Source organism: Perissodus microlepis, chromosome 5 (genome assembly GCF_051167445.1).
Source record: "Perissodus microlepis isolate ML-2025 ecotype Zambia chromosome 5, ASM5116744v1, whole genome shotgun sequence".
NCBI classification, from domain to species: domain Eukaryota; kingdom Metazoa; phylum Chordata; class Actinopteri; order Cichliformes; family Cichlidae; genus Perissodus; species Perissodus microlepis.
The window spans coordinates 5869463-5887567 of record NC_140465.1 but is presented as its reverse complement, the minus strand read 5'-3'; the positions used below and the strand labels follow the sequence as shown (position 1 = coordinate 5887567).

Below are 18105 nucleotides of genomic sequence, written 5' to 3'. Positions count from 1 at the left end.
AAACGGTGATGAGAGAAAGCAACTTCTCATATGATTAAGTGAATATGCCCCCAATCCGCATCCCGGACGCACACACAGACAGAGAGAGAGAGAATCATGTGTGATGTAGGCGTGACTGGAGCCACAGGTTCAGTATAAAGTGAGCATGAACTCTGGGATGAGAAACAGTGCTGTTCCAGTGTTTTCTTTTGTTCGTTCTTTCCTGGAAGTGAGACATCATGAGAGTGAAAGGTGCGGAATAAAACTGCAGAGGCACTCAGGATTCTTACCAAGAAAAAAAAAAATCAAGGTAACTTAGAAAAAACACTCTGAATTTGATATCCATGTTTGTATAAATGTATTATTTATTCTTAAAATCATGATATTTCCTGTAACGTTATACATCTCTGCCTGCCTCAACTTCAGTTCCTTGTGCAGAGCGATGAGGCTGGTCTGGGAAACTGTGGTTTCAGCGTTTTTTCTAATGTAATTTCTACTCCTGTCATTTGTTCTGGCTATCCACTCTTCTCCAGGACTAGCTGTGATGATGGAGAAAGCTGCACTGCTGCTTTGCTGCCTGATCATGACTTTGTCAGGCTCCCCACTCTACCCATCCATTAGGTAAGTCCTGACAAAATCACTCAAATTCATTAGGTGTTGTTCATTTCCATTTTTACTGAGGTTTAGGCATATTTTGAAAGTTACGTAAACCCTTTGCTTAGTTCAGCCGTTCAGCTTTGGGAATGCCGATCAATGACAGCATTGGATGATTACACAAAGGGAACATTTTTTGTAAACTCATGGCAAATCACACCAATATGCACTATATATGCATCATTTAGCTGAAATGTTTAGAAGCCTTACCAAGTGACATAGAAAATTTTCTTAATATTCAAAATCTGAATTAAACATTAAATATAACATATTTGATTTCTGTCAGGATTAGAAAAATGGTTGTGTCGAAGCTCATCTAACAGTTGACATGTCATAGCTGTGTCCTCTGTACTTCTGCTAAAAAGGGTCAAGAAGTCTGGATTAGTCACCGCGTTACGTTTACGAGGCATCATCGTCACAGTGTCGTGTACCAAAGCTGCAGATGTCATTTTTCACGCGCTAAAGCATTTTGCAGACTGATGATATTTTCTTTTCTTTTAAATCTGTCGTCTTTACAAAGACTCTGCACTACTATGAAATTATTGTTCTTGCTAGATAAAGGGCTATGTTTGAATAATGGCATTTAAGATGTTCTGCATTCATATAGTTCATGGGGATGTTTCTCAGGTTCGGCCAGAGGGATACATCTATCCTGATGACATCTTCACTAAAGAATCCAGCAGAGCAGCAGGAGGAAGACGCACGATCTCCCAGGGAGCCAGCAGAGTTGCGGTCCGTATGTTAATATGGTCTGAGTGGCTGATGTAAAATATGGCTCAAAGGCTCAGCTAATGAAACGTCCCAGTCAAAGTGGATCATTTACACAGTTTTTTAATGGGGATTCTTGATTTATTAGAAGGTACATCGTTTTCAAAGATATGTCAAAAAAAAAAATACACACAGCTGAATACAATACAAGCAAACATTGGACTACAGATAGTCTATGCTGGACCTAAATCTTTATATTTTGACCTATAGCCTTTTAGATATGGAGCTACATTTTATTAAAATAGTGCACAAAGTTTTCATTTATGAATTAATTATGAAATGTGGCTAAGATCGATCCACCCCATAATACAGCCCGTGCTGCAAATATAACATATTTCTAATGTAAGATGGGGAAATATTGTTTTTCTACAATATTATGATTTCATTGCACATTACTTAAAATTGATTGTGCAGTGAACATGCACTTGTCATTACAGTATATTTCTTTGTTTCCTGTAAAAACTTCACTTGTTACTTTCTTATTTTGGTGTACTTACCTTTAAATATTTATAGGTAACCATGACTACATTGTAATTTCAAAGCAAATATGTTGAAATTCCATTTGATTACAGGGTAATTACACCTTTAGTTGCAGGCCGTATTATAAATTTTTGCTAAATGTGTCTTAATACTTCGAACTTCCTTTGTTCCTTTAGTGTGGATGCATAAAAAGATGTGAGCAAATTGTAAATCGACCGCTGGCCAGCTCCCAGATAAATCCTGCCGCTGTACTGCAGTTTACTTTATTTTCTGCTTACACTGACTGAACTGATGCAAACTGTCCCCATTTCTGATTCCAGCTTAGGGCGCCACGCTGATGCCATCTTTACAAACAGCTACAGGAAAGTCCTGGGCCAAATCTCTGCCAGAAAGTTCCTTCAGACAATCATGGGCAAACGGCTGGGGTAGGTAACACAAGTGGAATGAAATCGCTCCAATGTGTGTGGGTTACCAGTACAAATAGCCAGTGAAAGAGGAATTATTGTGGGGTTTGTTTGTTTTTTCCCCCCAGGGACGGAAGTGAGAGCTACATGAAACGTCAGTCAGATATCTATGAGGGGACATACAAGGAAGACCTCACAGCCATCCAGAGAAATCAGAGATACAGGGGGGTGCACGGGAATGTCCTGAGACACAGGTATACACGTCTCCAATCTTTAAAAAGCCTAAACATTCAGAATTTGACTTTTCCCACAGCTGCAGATTCACTAAACTGAATCTTTTCTCTTTACAGACTGCTGAGTTGAGGAGGAAATCTTTATCATCACATTTTTTAACCATCTTTTATTTGTTTGAGGGTGTCCTTTAAAGAAAAGAAATCGTCTTATATATTCACATTAAAAGTTGTGAGGAAATCCTACAGCCTAGCTTATCATTGTGTGTGTATATATGTGTATGTGTGTGTGCGTGTGTGTGTGGGCGAGGGGGGGTTGGGTTATTCAAACACCCAAATCAAACTGTGTGACCAGATTTCATTAAAAAACCCTTTAATGGCTTTCTGATTGTGTATCTTTGTGAAACGTGTATCTTATGTGAGGATTGTCTCAAGAATGTGTCTTCAGGGCCATGTCTGCATTATAAATGCCAACTCTGTGTTACAGGTTTCCTGCTATGATTAACAGATGCGGCCTTGATGGCTGTTAAATGGCCGTGCGTGTTGATGTTACTGTACATCTGCACCTTTTCTTTAACATTTCAAGATGTTTCACGAGACAAAAGATGTGATATTTAGAAAGCTTGTATGGAAATGAAGTACATATTTGAAGCAATAATATATTTTATGAGTTTAAAAAGAAGTCTTGCTGTAGTCACATGCAACTAGTAGTTTTTGCTGCCTAATGCGACTCTTCAAACACTGCAGATTAACTGGATGTCTTTCTGCTGTGTTCTGTACCTGCTACACTACAGTATGTGCTGGCATTACCATTAGCCTGTAATTGTCTACTGTGGCCATCATGGGCACGCTTTATAGACTACACAACTCCACCGAGTGTGAAACACCTTCAAAGATTCCTCCATAGGTACCATGGAGCACCTTAACTCTGGGAAGGTGAACTGTTTTTATCTTGTGTGAAGACTGATTAAAAAATATCCCTTTAAGGCAGCGGTCCCCAACCCCCGGGCCTCGGACCGGTACCGGTCCGTGAGTCGTTTGGTACCGGGTCGCGAGAGTTGAGGCTCAGGTGTGAAATGTATAGTTTTCAGGGTTTTTATCGGTTTTCAGCGTTATTTTGTTATCGTTTTTATAGTTTACTCGGTTTTCCTGGGTCTTTTCACGTGTGTTATGAATAAATTTTCTTTTTTTCGGTACTGGTACTAGTTTTATTTTGTTGTATTTATCTGCGACACCTTAAAGGCCGGTCCGTGAAAATATTGTCGGGCATAAACCGGTCCGTGGCGCAAAAAAGGTTGGGGACCGCTGCTTTAAGGGACACACATGTGTGTACAATAGCGGGGAGTGTAATCACGGTACTGTCTGCACAACTGAGGAACAAACCCCAGCAGGCGGCTGGACTCGTGGCAGCACAAGTGCTGCTTCTAACATTGTCTTAATAACAGCTCTGCTCCATTTAGAACTCTCATTAAGCTCTGCCATTGATCCATAATGCACAAACACCAGTACCCGACATTTGAATCATCCATGAATCCGTTCTATGGATTAATAATCTTCGCAACCTGTCATTTGATCTGACTTTGAATTAATGGGGGTGTTATCCACAACCCAAGTGAGTCCAAGTGACGAGCTTTTGATGTGATTTCTATGAGTGATTAATGTTTAGGCTAAAAGTTGCTCTCTGTTCCTAATGCTTCCTCCAGCCTGCTCCACTGTGTGCAGGAGAAGAGCCAAACATGTGTGGCTCTTTGTGAACACACTGATGCCTTCTATGTAAAGGACAATAAATCTCCCTCAGGTCATTTTCTCTGCATCAATGATTACAAGACTTACTGGAAACATCACAAAATGATGACAGCTACTTCACTTAATGCTGGCGTCCATTTTTAAATACAGATGTAAAGCAGTTTTCAGATAACTATAAAATACTTTTAGTGCCACACTGCTGGTTTCATTTTCTTTCAGCTCCTTGCTTAGAGAATTTTTTAAAATACGAATAATTTTATTCTGTGATATATTTTTATCAGACGAAGCATTTTTCACAATAAATTCCTAACTTTTTGAGATAAGTAAGTAAGTATTCATCTTTTATCTTATATAAGCTATAGTAATATGTTATATTCTGACTGCACTACAAAATAGCAAACTCTCCACTTTTTTTCTATGCTATGCTTTTTATTTTTATTCCCACAATCTGCTCATTTGCATTCAGTACATGTAGCCGCCCTCCACTCAGACCTGCAATAAATTCAAGGCTGCTGTGGCTCAGGAGATAGAGCAGGTCATCTACCAATCAGAGGGTTAGTAGTTCAATCTCTGGCTATTCCAGTTCAAGCACCTTAGAGTCCTTAGGTGAGATACTGAACCCTGAATGGCCTCTGATGCATTCAGAGTGTGTGGGATCACTAAAGGTGTAGCTTTTAAAAGCAGCAGTGTGACTTTGATTAAGAAAGTACTATGGCAGTGCCAGTACATTTATCATTTATCTAATGTGTTTAGGAGACACCTTTAGATTGTAGCTGGAAAAATGCATAAAGCTAGTCCAAAGTTAACGGTTCACAAAATGCAAAGAATGTTTTTACCCAAGCAAATATCATTTCTTTCTCCCCTACTGTGATGACAAAAAAATAAAATATATAAGAGATAAATATATAATCAATTTGACATACACAAAAAAACCACTGAGCTCATATTCTTCTCTATAATGAGAAAAAGAAAGAAACACGTGAGACTTGACCTCCCCAGCACCTTTATTTCCTGTTCTTCTTTACAAAAACATCCTCAAATTGCCCTCTTTTTTTTACTTATTAACAGACTTTCTCAGAGACATCGACTCTGTATCAAATAGGAAACAGCCACAGAAATGTTCCATGTGTCAGTATTACTGCCAATATGGTTCATTAACAGTTGAAAAATGTTACGAGGTGAGCTGAGGGACAAAAAAGAGGAATGTACCAAAAAAAAAAAAAAAAAAAAAAAAAAAAAAAAAAAACGAGGGGGGGGGGGACAAACCCAGGTTTAAGAAAAAAACAAAACAAAAAAAACAACAAAAACAGCTCGCAATAAGAAAACAAATCTCACAGGAAGATGAAGTGCAATGATCAGTAGCTCCACAGTCCTCTGCACTGAGTGTTATTCCAGACTCCCAGAGACGTGATATTTCAATTTCTTCCATTTGGCAACACAGACAAACTGCATGCTTTGAAGTTTTCAACTTTTCGTCCCATTTTCTCTTAAAAAAACAAACAAAAAACAAAACAAGGTTTTGATGGAAACAACAAAACAATCATCTTCTTTTTTCTTGCCCCTATTTTTTCTGATTTCTGTGGAGAGAAACAAAAACAAGCATTAGTTATTACAGACATGACAATGAATGAATGAATGAATGAATGAGAACCTCTCTGGGTTCTCACTGAGCACCTGATCACTGACAAATCATGGATCATGCATTCTGATGTGCACCCTACCACAAAACACAGTGTAAGTAGGCAAAAACACAGAGCAACCATCATGACCAAAATCTCTCAAGTCGTGGACGATGCACGGACATGGACACAAAACACATCTCTCAAATGTAATGGTACAACCAGAACCACGAGTGTTAGACAACACAATGGAGGGACTGTCCAAGTGGCTGCATGGCTATGGTTGTAGTGATCGTGGTGGGATGAGTGAAGAGGCAAACCAGAGGGGGGGGGGGGTGGCAGCAAGTACATGTGAACACTCGGAGTTAGAATGAGCACCACACAGCCATGCACGCTGCGAGACATTATGGAAATGCGCAGTGGATGCAGTCTGTGAGGATGCCCTTACTTCAGCCTGGAAGCAGAACCGACTCATTTGTTACAAATGGGGGAGGCTTTATCGAAGGCTTCTATACTTTGCCAATCTACTACTTTGCTCTGCAGCAATCCTGTAAGACACAGCGAGGTGTGGATAGAAGGGTTAAAGAAAAGAAAGAGCTTCACGAGACAAAAACTAGCCTGGAAGAAGGAAAAAAGTCCTCAGTTGGAGAATGACATTGGTGAAATCGTTAATTGAAATCTTCTACGTTGTTAAATGGGCTGTTGTGAGATCAAGAGGTAAAGGCGGACAATTACAAAGTGAGCTCTCGAGTCAGAGACAAATTGCTCACTCTGGCCCTCAAAGAGCTCTACATAATCACGGTGAAGAAATTGCCCCCTGATCTCATCACTGCTTTCACTCCTTTAGATCTTGCTGCTGTTCTTCTCTCCTTGTCCAAGTATGCACAAGCTCTTCGACTGGCAGAGAGCCTGATATCGAAATTAGCCTCTGCAGGCCCACTGAACAGCTACGAATATAGAATAGGCACTTTCCCTCAAGTTTGGAGATAAGAACTACCTAGAGGCCTCACAGCACTGAAGTCCTTGTTATCTGGAAAAGGGCTAGGCTTTCTCTCTACCATTAAGGACTCTCTAGGAGCCATTTGTGCCAGTCGCATTTGGCAGGCGTACCTCTTCACTGCTTTCTGGGCCAGCATACGGTTTCCGGCGAGGAAAGTTACACCGCCGATGATTGCCAGGTACTTCAGAGTCTGGAACATGTTCAGGTGGGTCCAGTAGACATACATCAGGCCCAGCATGGCTGAAATGAAACAACCAAATAGATTTGAACATTAATGACCACCCAGCCAAGTTCCCCATCTCCACTCCTTCACATCATATAGAATGCTCCAATGCTATGATATACTGAGCCATAGTCCTTTGAATTTGACATATATCTTCATGGTAACAAAAGGAAATAATTATAGAATAAAACCTTTAATATTTTTACTGGAAGTATTACAGTTGAGTACAAACATGTGAATGTTTTAACACTGTCTGAAAAAATATTCCTGTGGTTTTGACAGCCAGCCACAGCCATTAACAGAACTGCAGCCACCATCCTGTTGCTCTGTAGTAGCCATTGTGCTGTCACATCATTCACTCTAAAACTTACACTATAGCCTACATGTGTTAGTATCATGGATCACATTAGCTGGTTAATTAATATGCCAACTCAACTAGCATTTAACAAGTGCCTTCTTCCTAATGGCTCATCCTACTCAGCTTACAGAAACCACGCTCTGTCCTGACATCTGCAAACACGTTGCTGATGAGTTTATGGGCTCAGTCACTTGTTACGGGTCACACTAAATGAGTCCAATATTTAAATATTTAAACTTCTAAGAGTCCCTCAGCCTAGAGACTGATTAGTGATCCCCAGGGAGCTGCTGGTCTAAGAAAAACTGAACCCGACCCAGTTAGCAAGTAGTTGTGGCAGGTTGCTGCCAGTCACTAACATGAGATAGGTTTCCTATCCCATTCTGGTTCTAAAAACACTACTCTCTGCAACTGGTTTCACCCAGCAGTAACCAGCCAACATTTGCTAACTGGTTGGGGAACACACATTTTTCCCTTTATATTCTGGGAAGCGGGAAGCAGCCGCTAAGAAAGCACAAATGTTCCACGAAAATGTTTTAAGTTGCGTTAAAAATGACATTAACAAACTGTTACAGAGCCATGAAAGTTTTGCCACGTGTGCGCAGAGACATCGGGAGACACGGCACTTCGAAGGAAATGTTTTACGCCTAAAACACAAACCTCCCTTTAAAGAGAGCACTGCAGCAGGTGAAGCATCAGATCTGTGTGGCGTGACGAGAACACTGAACTCTGTGGTGATAAAAACGCACAGAGCTAAGTCCGCTGGAATTCTGCATTGTTTTCCTGTCACAATTGCCTGTCGCACTTTTGTGTCATCATGAAGTGCCCTCGATTTCAGTGGTTTTAACACTTCATGGGAGATGTAGCCCCACCAGATGTTTACTTTGGAGAGCAATTTGCATAACAATAGTGATGATGGAAATGAGCAGAAATTTGCATTTCCTGTTGTCGTGCTTTTCTGGGTTTAAATTTTTGCTTCTTTTGGCTGCTAAATTCCGCACATGGAAAACTGACTTAATGTCACAGAGGTGTTTGGGGAATTTCATGAATAATGCATACTTAGAATAATCATTCTGCATAATGTCAGCGCTGTTCTTACAGCAATTCGCTCATCGTGTAGAACAACAGCGGGCAAACAGCAGACAGAGAAGCTGGAAAAAAAGTCGAGTCTGTGGCAAAGATTTCATTTCAAACACGGAGACTAACCTGCGTGTCCCAGATGGAACAGGATGGTGCTCGGAGAGAAGCTGAAGCTGGAGATGTTGGCGCCGAGCTTGACCCACTACAGAGGAGAGAGGGGAATAAAACACAATGTGATTTTTCGTCCTCTGCAAGAGGACAAAAGAGCCAAAAAAAATTGTTTACCACCTAACGCACAATGAACTGATCCACGGCAACAATGACTATTATTCATCACTGAAAATGCCAGGGGAAAAAAATACACTATAGCTTTTGTGATTTCAAATTAAAACAAGTATTATAGTCATAGTGGACTAGAGTCTCATTCACTGTCTGTGAAGGCTTCGTACTGAAGAGCTTTTCAAGAGGGGAAAAAAGATCACTGCACAGAGCAATGGCACAGGCGGACGCGCTACCAGGGAAAGCTTGGACTGATAATGAAATAGGTTTGTTTGTAGGTGTGTCTCTTTAAATAGCAAATTACTTCCATACGTATACGAAACCACAGCTAGATGGAGAGTGAAAAAAAAAAAAAAGGGAAACATTTTGTACAAACATATTATTATTATTACCAGAATGAGCAGCAGCAGGAAGGGAGACAGGATGAGTGCAGTGAAGGTGTTGGAAACCACTGTGGAGGGCTTCTTCTCAGGTTCCCTGAACAGATGCTGCACAAACATGAGGAGATTGTTAAAATCAAGCTGGTTTCATTCCATCATCAGCCAGTAAATGAGATGTTAAGAGAGCATAACTAGTACCTGAATCTCTGGTTTGGGTACATAAAGAGTCTTAGGTTGAACTGTTGCCGGGGCCTCCTCATCCACGAACTTCAGAATGACGTCGGCCTTTCAAAAGATTAAAAGTGGGTGAGCAGTGTTTACGTCAGCGAGGACTCGCTATTGCCAACAGGCCTCAAACACTCACCACGTTCCACAGGATGGGATTCTCTAAAGTGGCGTCTCCAACGATGAGGTAGAGAGAATAGGTGCCAGAGATGGAGTCGAATTCAGATTTCCGCTCGGCTGTGTCCAACTCAAACTTGTACAGGTTCTTGCTGTCGGGTTCGGCCACAAACACGACCTCCTGGCCAGTTTTCTGATTGTGCAGCCGTACAAAGGTCTGCAACATGGACAAGAAACAGGTTTTTGACATCAAGTGAGGGTTTGAGCTCACCCTCCTGCCACAACCAGTGTGTCTTCTTGCTAGACGTTCACTATGAGGGCCGTATGGTCACAAACGAGACTATAAAAGTAGACGAAGTCAGAAACAAGTGTTCTGTCAGCAGTTTGCTGTAGACATGTGTTCCTGTCACACTCTGATTACACACCTGGTGAGGTGTGAGCTCCACTCCAGTGTTAACGTCAACCAGCTGGAAGGACATGGCAAAGTTCTGGTGGCTGTCTGCTGTGAAGGAGCTCTTAGCTTTGGAAGGATAGTCCACCCTGCATGTGTATTTACAAAAAAGAAAAGACAAAAACAGATGAAAATCATTTAGTATTTTACTTTCCTCTTACGGTGGATCAACAAAAGCTGGCACCACTTTTTAAATTTGATTTCCAACCTGGTGGTCTTTGTGCCGATGCTCTGGTCCTTATCCACCACAGAGAGGTCCATGTTGGTCACAGCCACCTCTGTGGACACCTTCACTTTAAGCTACAGGTGGAGACAGAGTACAAAGTAGAGTCATGACTACAGTAGTCAAAGTGTGTGCACAAACAATGCAATGAGAATTCAGTGGTTCCCCACACAGCCTGCACACGGGCAGGCAGCCTGGGTATATTAAAGCCTGAACAGATTATCCTTGGTGGATGCAAATCACATTCTACACATCTGTCATTGATCTAAAAGGAGTGGACAATCCCTTTACTCTTGTTTTGAAAGTTTAATCACTGCTCAAATGTCTCCTTAATATGGTTTAATATGCTACTGTGGAAAAACTCAACAGCATTCAGCTGCTTCCCCAGAGAGGATCGCAGAATCCAACTCCACAGTAGCTGGACCAAAGCTTGCATCAGCAGCCCTGGAGGGCCACTCCAACCAAAATGTGTAGCAGACGGAGAGCTGGTCCATACGTGACTACACCGAGACTGCAAAAGAGCAAAATGAGAACTACAAGTGCCAACTTCAAGACGGTGCCATCATCCCTTGGATCAGAGGTTTGCTGGACTGACATATGATTTTACTATTTTTTTTCTCACAAAGTACATGGCAAATAAAATATTTGCTGATGAGAACCTTATTAACATAATTATTTCTTTATTCATTTAAGAAATGATGGATCCCTGTTTTTCCTTCTGCTTTCCTTCTCTAAGCTGCTGGACTTGAATGAACACAAATTTTAAACACTGGTGCAGCAGGTACTTCACACACACACACACACACACACACACACACACACACACACACACACACACACACACACACACACACACCACGTTAGAGTGGTCTGTCCAACGATTTCTGTAACTGGGTTCACATCCACTTCATGTCGTGACTGGCCAGCTGCGAGGAGCCAAGAAAGCAGCCTGATTTTGTACTTCTCTCTCTCTCGTGTTCCCTTTTCCATTGGACACAGAGCATTTTACGGCACTTCTCCTGTGAACAACCAGGTGAAATATCCTGACAGTCTCCATGGAGAGACTGTCTGATGACGTGCACCATTGTTCCCACATACTGCACAGTATCCTGTTATACCCCACCCTCCAGCTTTGTCATGTCTCAATATGAATGAACAAGAGCTGCACAAATATGTTCTTCTAATTTTTGTTTTTAACTATGTAGAAAACAAGATCGTCTATATAACCACATCTCCCTGATCAAGTTTTATTTATTTGGTTTTCAGTTAGATTGTAGCTAAAGTTCAATCTTGAACATGTTTTTAAGTTAGGAAATACATAAAGATTGTAGAGCACTCTTGTTAATAATTGCAAACTCATTACTGACCAAAACTATTCTGATTTCTGCCATAACTGAACATCAGCAGTGAAAGAAAGCTCCTGAAGCTGTAGAGGACCACCGTTTCCACAAGCCCAACAGCAGGCACTTTGTCATTAATACAAACAGCCTGCTGGTTAGTGGGATGGGCAGTACACCAGATGTATCAGCATACATGCAGTAATTTCTTTAATTATATGAATATTAAGTCAATAATAAGTCAAATAGCACTCAATAAACCAAAATGCCTATTGTGGATTTTACAGGAGTTAGAGCTGCATCCACACGTAGCGACCAGAGCCCACAGAAAGTGATCGAGTAAAATAATCACTGGGATGCAAAGTTGGCGGAAAGCGAGTACCAATGCGAGTGCAGGATGCTTTCGATTGAGATATGACCTAGTAGTAAATGCATTAAAGGGTTACCTAGGCAACTGGAGCCTGGAACGTCTGCAAGCGATGAGCTGTCAGCTTCAAAGGGAATCATTTTGTGTGGACACAGTTTAAGAAGTTGAAACTCGAGCTACACTTGTAGTATATTCATTAAAAGGAAAGTTTTCTATGCAGTCTATGCAGCGCTGTTCAAAACTAAGCACACCACCATTCAACAGCTAGCAGAACCACCTTTAGCAGCACCGTCACTGTTTTGTGTACGACTTTATCCGTCTCTCACGTCGTTGTAGAGGAATTTTGACCCCACCCTTCTTTACAAAACTGCTTCAGCTCATTGAGGTTTGACTATATTTGATTAAGGCATTCATTTAAGCACAGCTCTCTTAAGATCAACAGCATATTGATCAGGTTGAGTTCTAGACTTTGACTGGACCTTTACAACATGTTGATTCTTTTCTCTTTCAGCCAGAAAGACGGCCTCACATTCGACTGTGAAATACTGTAAACTGTTCAAGTTCTGTGGCAGCAATGCTGCTATGAAGAGTTTGTGCTGATGTGCCGTGTTTGGTTTTTCCCAAACATGGTAGATGTACATTATGGCCAAACATCTCCACCTATTCACATAAGTTTTGCTTTAATAATCAACAGCTTCCTGAAATCAAAGCACATAACAGTGTTTGAAATATGAACACTTTCCAAATCTTTCATATTTACAGAATGGTATTCTGGGTAATGTCATCTTTCAAGGTAGAATAACAGTATAACAGCTGGGAGGATGTTTGTGGCTACATATAAAGACGAGGATGAAGAAAGAGACGTGGCATGCCCTAACGCAGACCTTCCCAAAGTGGGGGGCGCAGAGCCATTGCAAAAAGGGGGGGGGGGGGGGGGGGGGAGAGGCTTGGACACTGCTAGCACGGGGCGCCTACACAAACGCAAAGCAGGAGATGAAGCATCGCTGAATATGTTTCCAAACCAACTTCATTCTAAGCCAAAGACTAGAAAATATGGTGAAGCAAATCTTCCCTTTGGCTTCACCTGCACAAGTGCCGAGGTAGGTCTCCCCTGCAGAATTGGTTTTCCCTTTGTCGGGAGCAGCGCTGGGCTGTTCAAATCACGGACAAGCAGCATCCCACATTCTTGATTTTTAGTTCACAAACACTTCTTGTGATGACTAACTACTCCTGACATGTTGGAGATGTTAGCTCTTTATACACGAAAGTTACAGCGGGATACAAATAACATCAGGCTGATCCTGCCACGATTTGTTCCCTGGGTTCAAATCACAGACAAACAGTATCCCACAGTTGTTTATGTTTTTAAACCCATTTTGCACAGAGAGGCATTTTTTGACAAATTTATTGATAGCAATGTTGAATATTATTACACAGGAAAAAAACAACTACACGTAAAATAATCACATCGCGATGCCTCTGCCTTTGTAAATAGAGGGACAGTAACTGTGTGTGTATGTAAGCGTGTAAAACCTGAAGATAGAGACAAAATACTGTTAATCTGACTATCTGCCATTCTGCAATTCATCTCATGTAAACAATAACGTGGCGCACAGCGTGACGTGAAACAAAGCACATCCCTTTGACGTTGCGTTACGAACTCTGTATTCCTCGTCCACACGTAAACGCAAAAAAGGAGTTTTAAAAAAATCTCAGTTTTCGGTGATTTGAAACGCCGTTTAGGTGCGGACGAAAGGCCCAAGCACATAGAAACAGCTGCGTTTTCAAAAATACCCGTGTAGGTGTGGACGTACCGTACAAGAGTTGGTAGTTTATTTTATTATTACCTGTAATTTATTGCAGATTACTTGTATTTGCTTAATTGTTTACTAAATGTTTGAGGTGTGAAATAAACCGCAATGGAGCAAAATATAGGTGTGTGTGGTTGGAGGATGTGTTTGTGCGCGCGCAGGGCGCAAACATTTTTCTTGTAAAACAAAGGGGGGCCTAGCAAAAACAATTTTGGGAACCACTGCCCTAACGTAACATAACATGTGACCAACAGAGACCTGTTTGTATTTTAAGCTTTTTAGTTAAAGAAAAAAAAAATGGAAAATTTTTTTTTTTTGACTTTTTCATATTTGCTTGTTGCTTTGCTCTGCAAACACTAACGAGTCACATATTTGCTTCAAAACAGCAGCAATTAAAAGTGACCTTAGGTGCACACTACAGGCCTCAGGCAAATATTTCATATTAGTTAAGGGGGGACTAAGACTTCTTATTGTTCTAATCGTGTGTCATTACAATGATTTATTTTACATATACCCCTGACAAAAGGGAAAAGGGGTCACTGTAAACCTAAATAAAGATCCACTGATTGGAAAAATAACAATGACTATTATTATGCATGCCAATTCCAGCTAAATGTAGCAAGAAAAAAAACTTACCTCGACATGATTGGCAACCAGCCGGCTGTCCCCGGTCACTGCAATGGTGAACTGGTAATATCCGCTGGCTGGCTGGCTGGACATGAAGTTCAGTTCAAAGACGCCGCTGAAAAGGAGAAAATAAGAAGAACTCAGTATAACGGCTGGGGTTGCAGTCACAATTTACTGTAAAATGAAAGTACGTTGGGATATTGTGTAAAGAGGATTAGAAACACAATCTACAGCCAACTGTCTGCTTTAATACTGGAGTTTACCCTGTCGTTGGGGATAAATCTCAACTTCTGGGGAACCTGAGAAACGACTGTACAGCTAACATACATCTGGATTCTTATACATACTCATTAATTGTGAATGGTGCTTGGTTGAGAATGGCAGTCTTCGAGGCCACAGCGTATGCAGATTCCACCACCACGTTGGCTGAGTCTAGTGGTTGAGACATGACGTCAGTGACAAGGAGCTGTGAATCAGAAAGAGAGAGAGACAGGGTGATGTGACTGTGAGGTGATTAAAAACCACACTGAGGGCTGTAGATAGAACACGATCCATCATGTGTACCTGCAGGGTTGGCTGGCTGTGGGAAACAGTAGCTGGGCCCTGGGCAGTGACGACTACCGGTACGTGGAAGCGGTTGCCGGACAGAGCAGCGGCGGCGCTTGCCACGCTGAAAGCCTCAGCCAGAGAGTCCCAGGATTTCTTGCTGAAGATAGAATTCACCAGCTGGATGACCTGATCCTGTGTGAAGAGAACATTTGCCATCAATACCAAGCCAAATCGATATAACTTCAGCTGGTACAGCACCTCACAAACAGATATCAGACCTCTTTGATAGGAGGCTCCATGTCCATGTGATCTGACAGGGAATAAGCAGCGGTCACAAACATGGCGGTTGCTTCGAGTCCCTCTTCAAACTGGAGGTAGAGGCCACCGAGGTCATCCAAGCGAGCTGTCAGATCCTGGAAGGGAAAAGCCATCAGAAGGGGAGTTAGAATTTACCTTAATTTCTGTCGTGTATATTGTTGCAGTGATAGATACTCTTATTAAACAAAGCCAAGGTCAGCATATGTACAAGTAACACCTCGGAGTCAAAAGTTCAGACTTCAGAGGTTTTTTTTACTCCTGACTCCTTACTGTCACTGAGAGGGGATATCACTGACTTGCTCAGCTCATCTGTTGTTCACACCTTGTGATTGTAAAAAGAAGCCAATCAGAAGGAAGCTAAAATGCCTCATTTGAACAAAGAGGCTGTCCTAAGGCCTAGTGCAACACAAATGTGGATCATTTGCAGCTTTACATCATGCAAAGCAATCCTTCTAGGGTCAAAGAATAAAAATATAAAACCATAAGTAAATACAATAGGGCCCCCTTTTGAAGATATAGGATTTCTTGCTATAAGTCAAAAAATAGTGAGACAGCACCATCTGGTGGTAGTTTTAAAGTTCACCTCAATTTCTTCCAGTATTCCTCCGAGCTCTGCCTGCTGGGAAAGCTGGGATGCTGTTTGCAGAGCCATGGTGATGCTGTCCAAAGAGAACACCCATTTATTGTAAAATAAGATGCATAGACTCTCTTTATTTTTATTGTATTTTTTGGGGTAATGACAACTGAAAAGCATCTAACACTTACGCCATAACATTATCCTCTTTGTTGATCCGGGCTGTCAAGGAACCTACAACTTCCTGGGAAGCAAGAGGAAGCCCAAGAGAGCTGAGAGCAGTCACAGCCCGATGAATCTGAGTCATGGTCGAATCTTCACTGACTGCAGCCAGGAGGAGGTCGCGGGTTTCGTTGGATACAGGGATCTAAAGAGTTAAAAACAAAAACAATGCACACAAATGTAATTCATGCATTTCTGTTACACTTATCTCTAACAGAAAGAAGAGATAACAGACAGAGAGACACCATGAAATATTTTTATACCTCACATCCTGAAATGGCACGACTGATCTCAGCAGCAAAGAAGAGTGAATCAACACTAGTGGAATCAAGCTGAGATTTCACAAACTGGCACACATCCTAAAAACAAACAAACGCAAAACAGCCACATAGTGAAGACCGATGGGAGTCTAGATTCCATATATTACATATGCAAATAATGAAGGACTGTTTTTCTCACTTCGTGATCGGGAACTGTCGCTCCCAGCTTGGTCAGACCTACAACTGAGTAGTATGCGGACTCCAGGTCAGTGAACTGCTGGCTCAGGAGGGTCTGCAGTCGGGCCACATCAGACAGGGAGAGGTAATGTGACGGTGTGAGCGCCTGAGCTCCGGAAAGAGCCAGGCTGAGAAGGAACAACCCGAACAGCCCTGCGGACACACAGCATGGACTAAGTAATCTGACGCCGGCTGCTGCTCGAAAGGTGAATTCATAAACACAAAATTAAATATATAATAAACAGAATAATACATTTTTATAATAGCTTCTCAACATACAATTCATTCATTCATGTAACGCTCGCTCGTGCAGGTCTAGCTACGAGCCAGCAAGCTAACGTCAGTAGGAAACGGCACACTGCGAGCACAGAGCGGTATTTTTCCACCAACGCTAAAACCAGCATTTCAACAATAGCTTACACGACATGAATAAAACCAAAGATGCACATAAATGACATTAAATTCGGCGTTTTGTAAAGGAATCTACTCACTAGACCGGTCCATGTCTTGAGGTCTAATGCAGCGTCACCAAAAGCGACGATTACTTCCGGTGTCTCAGAGCGCGACCTGTCAGTAGGGGGATATCCGGGTGTACACGTTGCATTTAAAAATAAATGCCCACTAAAATTATCATTTTTATTATTATTATTTTAATATATAAATACTTTGTATACATGTAAGACGCACTGTAAATAAAATAATGGTCTATATTTACATTCTATGACATCGAATGCAAACTAGATCATGTTCGCAAATATCAGCTGTGCCGTCGCCATACTGCAACAGGATTCTGGATGCTTTCAGGAAATTTCTAGATTTTTGTACCTATACAGCTACCGATATCACTGTAAAGTAGTATTTGCAAATCGGACTTGTTTAGTTTTTGTTTTTTTTTCATTTATAAAAACCGCATTTAAATTGTAAGCATTTTACAACTAATTTTAAAAGTACACTAATGTGACCAATTGTGCTCTTTTTTTGCATTTGACTTGTAAAAGCCTATATGACATTTTTTATTTCACCATTCATTAACCGCATAGAGAAGTTTTTGTCGTTTAATAATGTTAAAGTTTTCTTGAAGTAAACGGTATTATTAAAGTTCTTCATGACCGGGCCAAGTGCCCTTTTATGTGGAAATCAAAATATGGTCACCCTAAAGTACACCACGTGAGTCAACTGCCAAAACCTGTTTTTTATCGAGGTGGTTTCTTGTGCTGATGGTGAGTACATTAAGTGTACTCCACTTACACTGATACTTTCAATGGAAACAGTTTGTTTTTGAATTTTTCACAGGATTACATAGAGCCTTAGGAAATTGTTCTTTTTCACATTCCTGTTTACTCAGAAATTTAGATCTTGCATTAAGAAAATGGATTAAACAAAATGTGATTGGAAAATTCTGAAAGTTAATATCTTAATGCAGCGGTCCCAACCTTTTTTGCGCCACGGACCGGTTCATGCCCGACAATATTTTCATGGACCGGCCTTTAAGGTGTCGCGGATAAATACAACAAAATAAAACTAGTACCGGTACCGAAAAAAAGAAAATTTATTCATAACACACGTGAAAAGACCAAGGAAAACCGAGTA

General features: G+C 41.2%; 2 protein-coding genes across 3 annotated transcripts; one reads left to right on the top strand and one right to left on the bottom strand.

Annotated features, from left to right (window-relative positions):
* The first annotated feature begins 182 nt into the window (after positions 1-182).
* ghrh (growth hormone releasing hormone) lies at positions 183-2756 on the top strand. Its single transcript, XM_084927514.1, has 6 exons — positions 183-289; positions 513-600; positions 1261-1365; positions 2202-2306; positions 2414-2539; positions 2636-2756. Exons 2-6 carry the CDS (start codon positions 524-526, stop codon positions 2646-2648), a joined length of 426 nt encoding a protein of 141 aa, XP_084783640.1. The 5' UTR covers positions 183-289; positions 513-523; the 3' UTR covers positions 2649-2756.
* Positions 2757-5247: 2491 nt separating this feature from the next.
* rpn2 (ribophorin II) lies at positions 5248-17110 on the bottom strand. 2 transcript variants are annotated; one of them, XM_084927511.1, is made up of 18 exons: positions 17007-17110; positions 16478-16668; positions 16282-16377; positions 15988-16163; positions 15806-15881; positions 15183-15317; positions 14920-15096; positions 14703-14821; positions 14365-14470; positions 10199-10290; positions 9965-10079; positions 9562-9756; positions 9396-9482; positions 9210-9305; positions 8665-8740; positions 6991-7120; positions 6329-6428; positions 5248-5838 (listed from the first exon to the last, which is right to left on the bottom strand). In XM_084927511.1, the coding sequence occupies exons 1-17, from the start codon at positions 17017-17019 to the stop codon at positions 6377-6379; spliced, it is 1932 nt and encodes a 643-aa protein (XP_084783637.1). In that variant the 5' UTR covers positions 17020-17110; the 3' UTR covers positions 5248-5838; positions 6329-6376. The 2 variants fall into 2 exon arrangements, with proteins under 2 accessions (XP_084783637.1, XP_084783638.1); XM_084927512.1 differs by lacking the exon at positions 6329-6428.
* Between the last annotated feature and the right edge of the window lie 995 nt (positions 17111-18105).

What these genes read in the sequence shown, in the direction of transcription:
- ghrh (XM_084927514.1), top strand. Translation starts at nt 524, where the DNA reads ATGATGGAGAAAGCTGCACTGCTGCTTTGCTGCCTGATCATGACTTTG. An exon ending in CCACTCTACCCATCCATTAG is followed by an intron (nt 601 to 1,260) that starts GTAAGTCCTGAC and finishes GATGTTTCTCAG; the next exon opens with GTTCGGCCAGAGGGATACAT. An exon ending in AGGGAGCCAGCAGAGTTGCG is followed by an intron (nt 1,366 to 2,201) that starts GTCCGTATGTTA and finishes TTCTGATTCCAG; the next exon opens with CTTAGGGCGCCACGCTGATG.
- rpn2 (XM_084927511.1), bottom strand. An exon ending in CGACAGTTCCCGATCACGAA is followed by an intron (nt 16,378 to 16,477) that starts GTGAGAAAAACA and finishes GTTTGTTTTTAG; the next exon opens with GATGTGTGCCAGTTTGTGAA. An exon ending in GCCCAGAAAGCAGTGAAGAG is followed by an intron (nt 6,429 to 6,990) that starts GTACGCCTGCCA and finishes TGTGTCTTACAG; the next exon opens with GATTGCTGCAGAGCAAAGTA.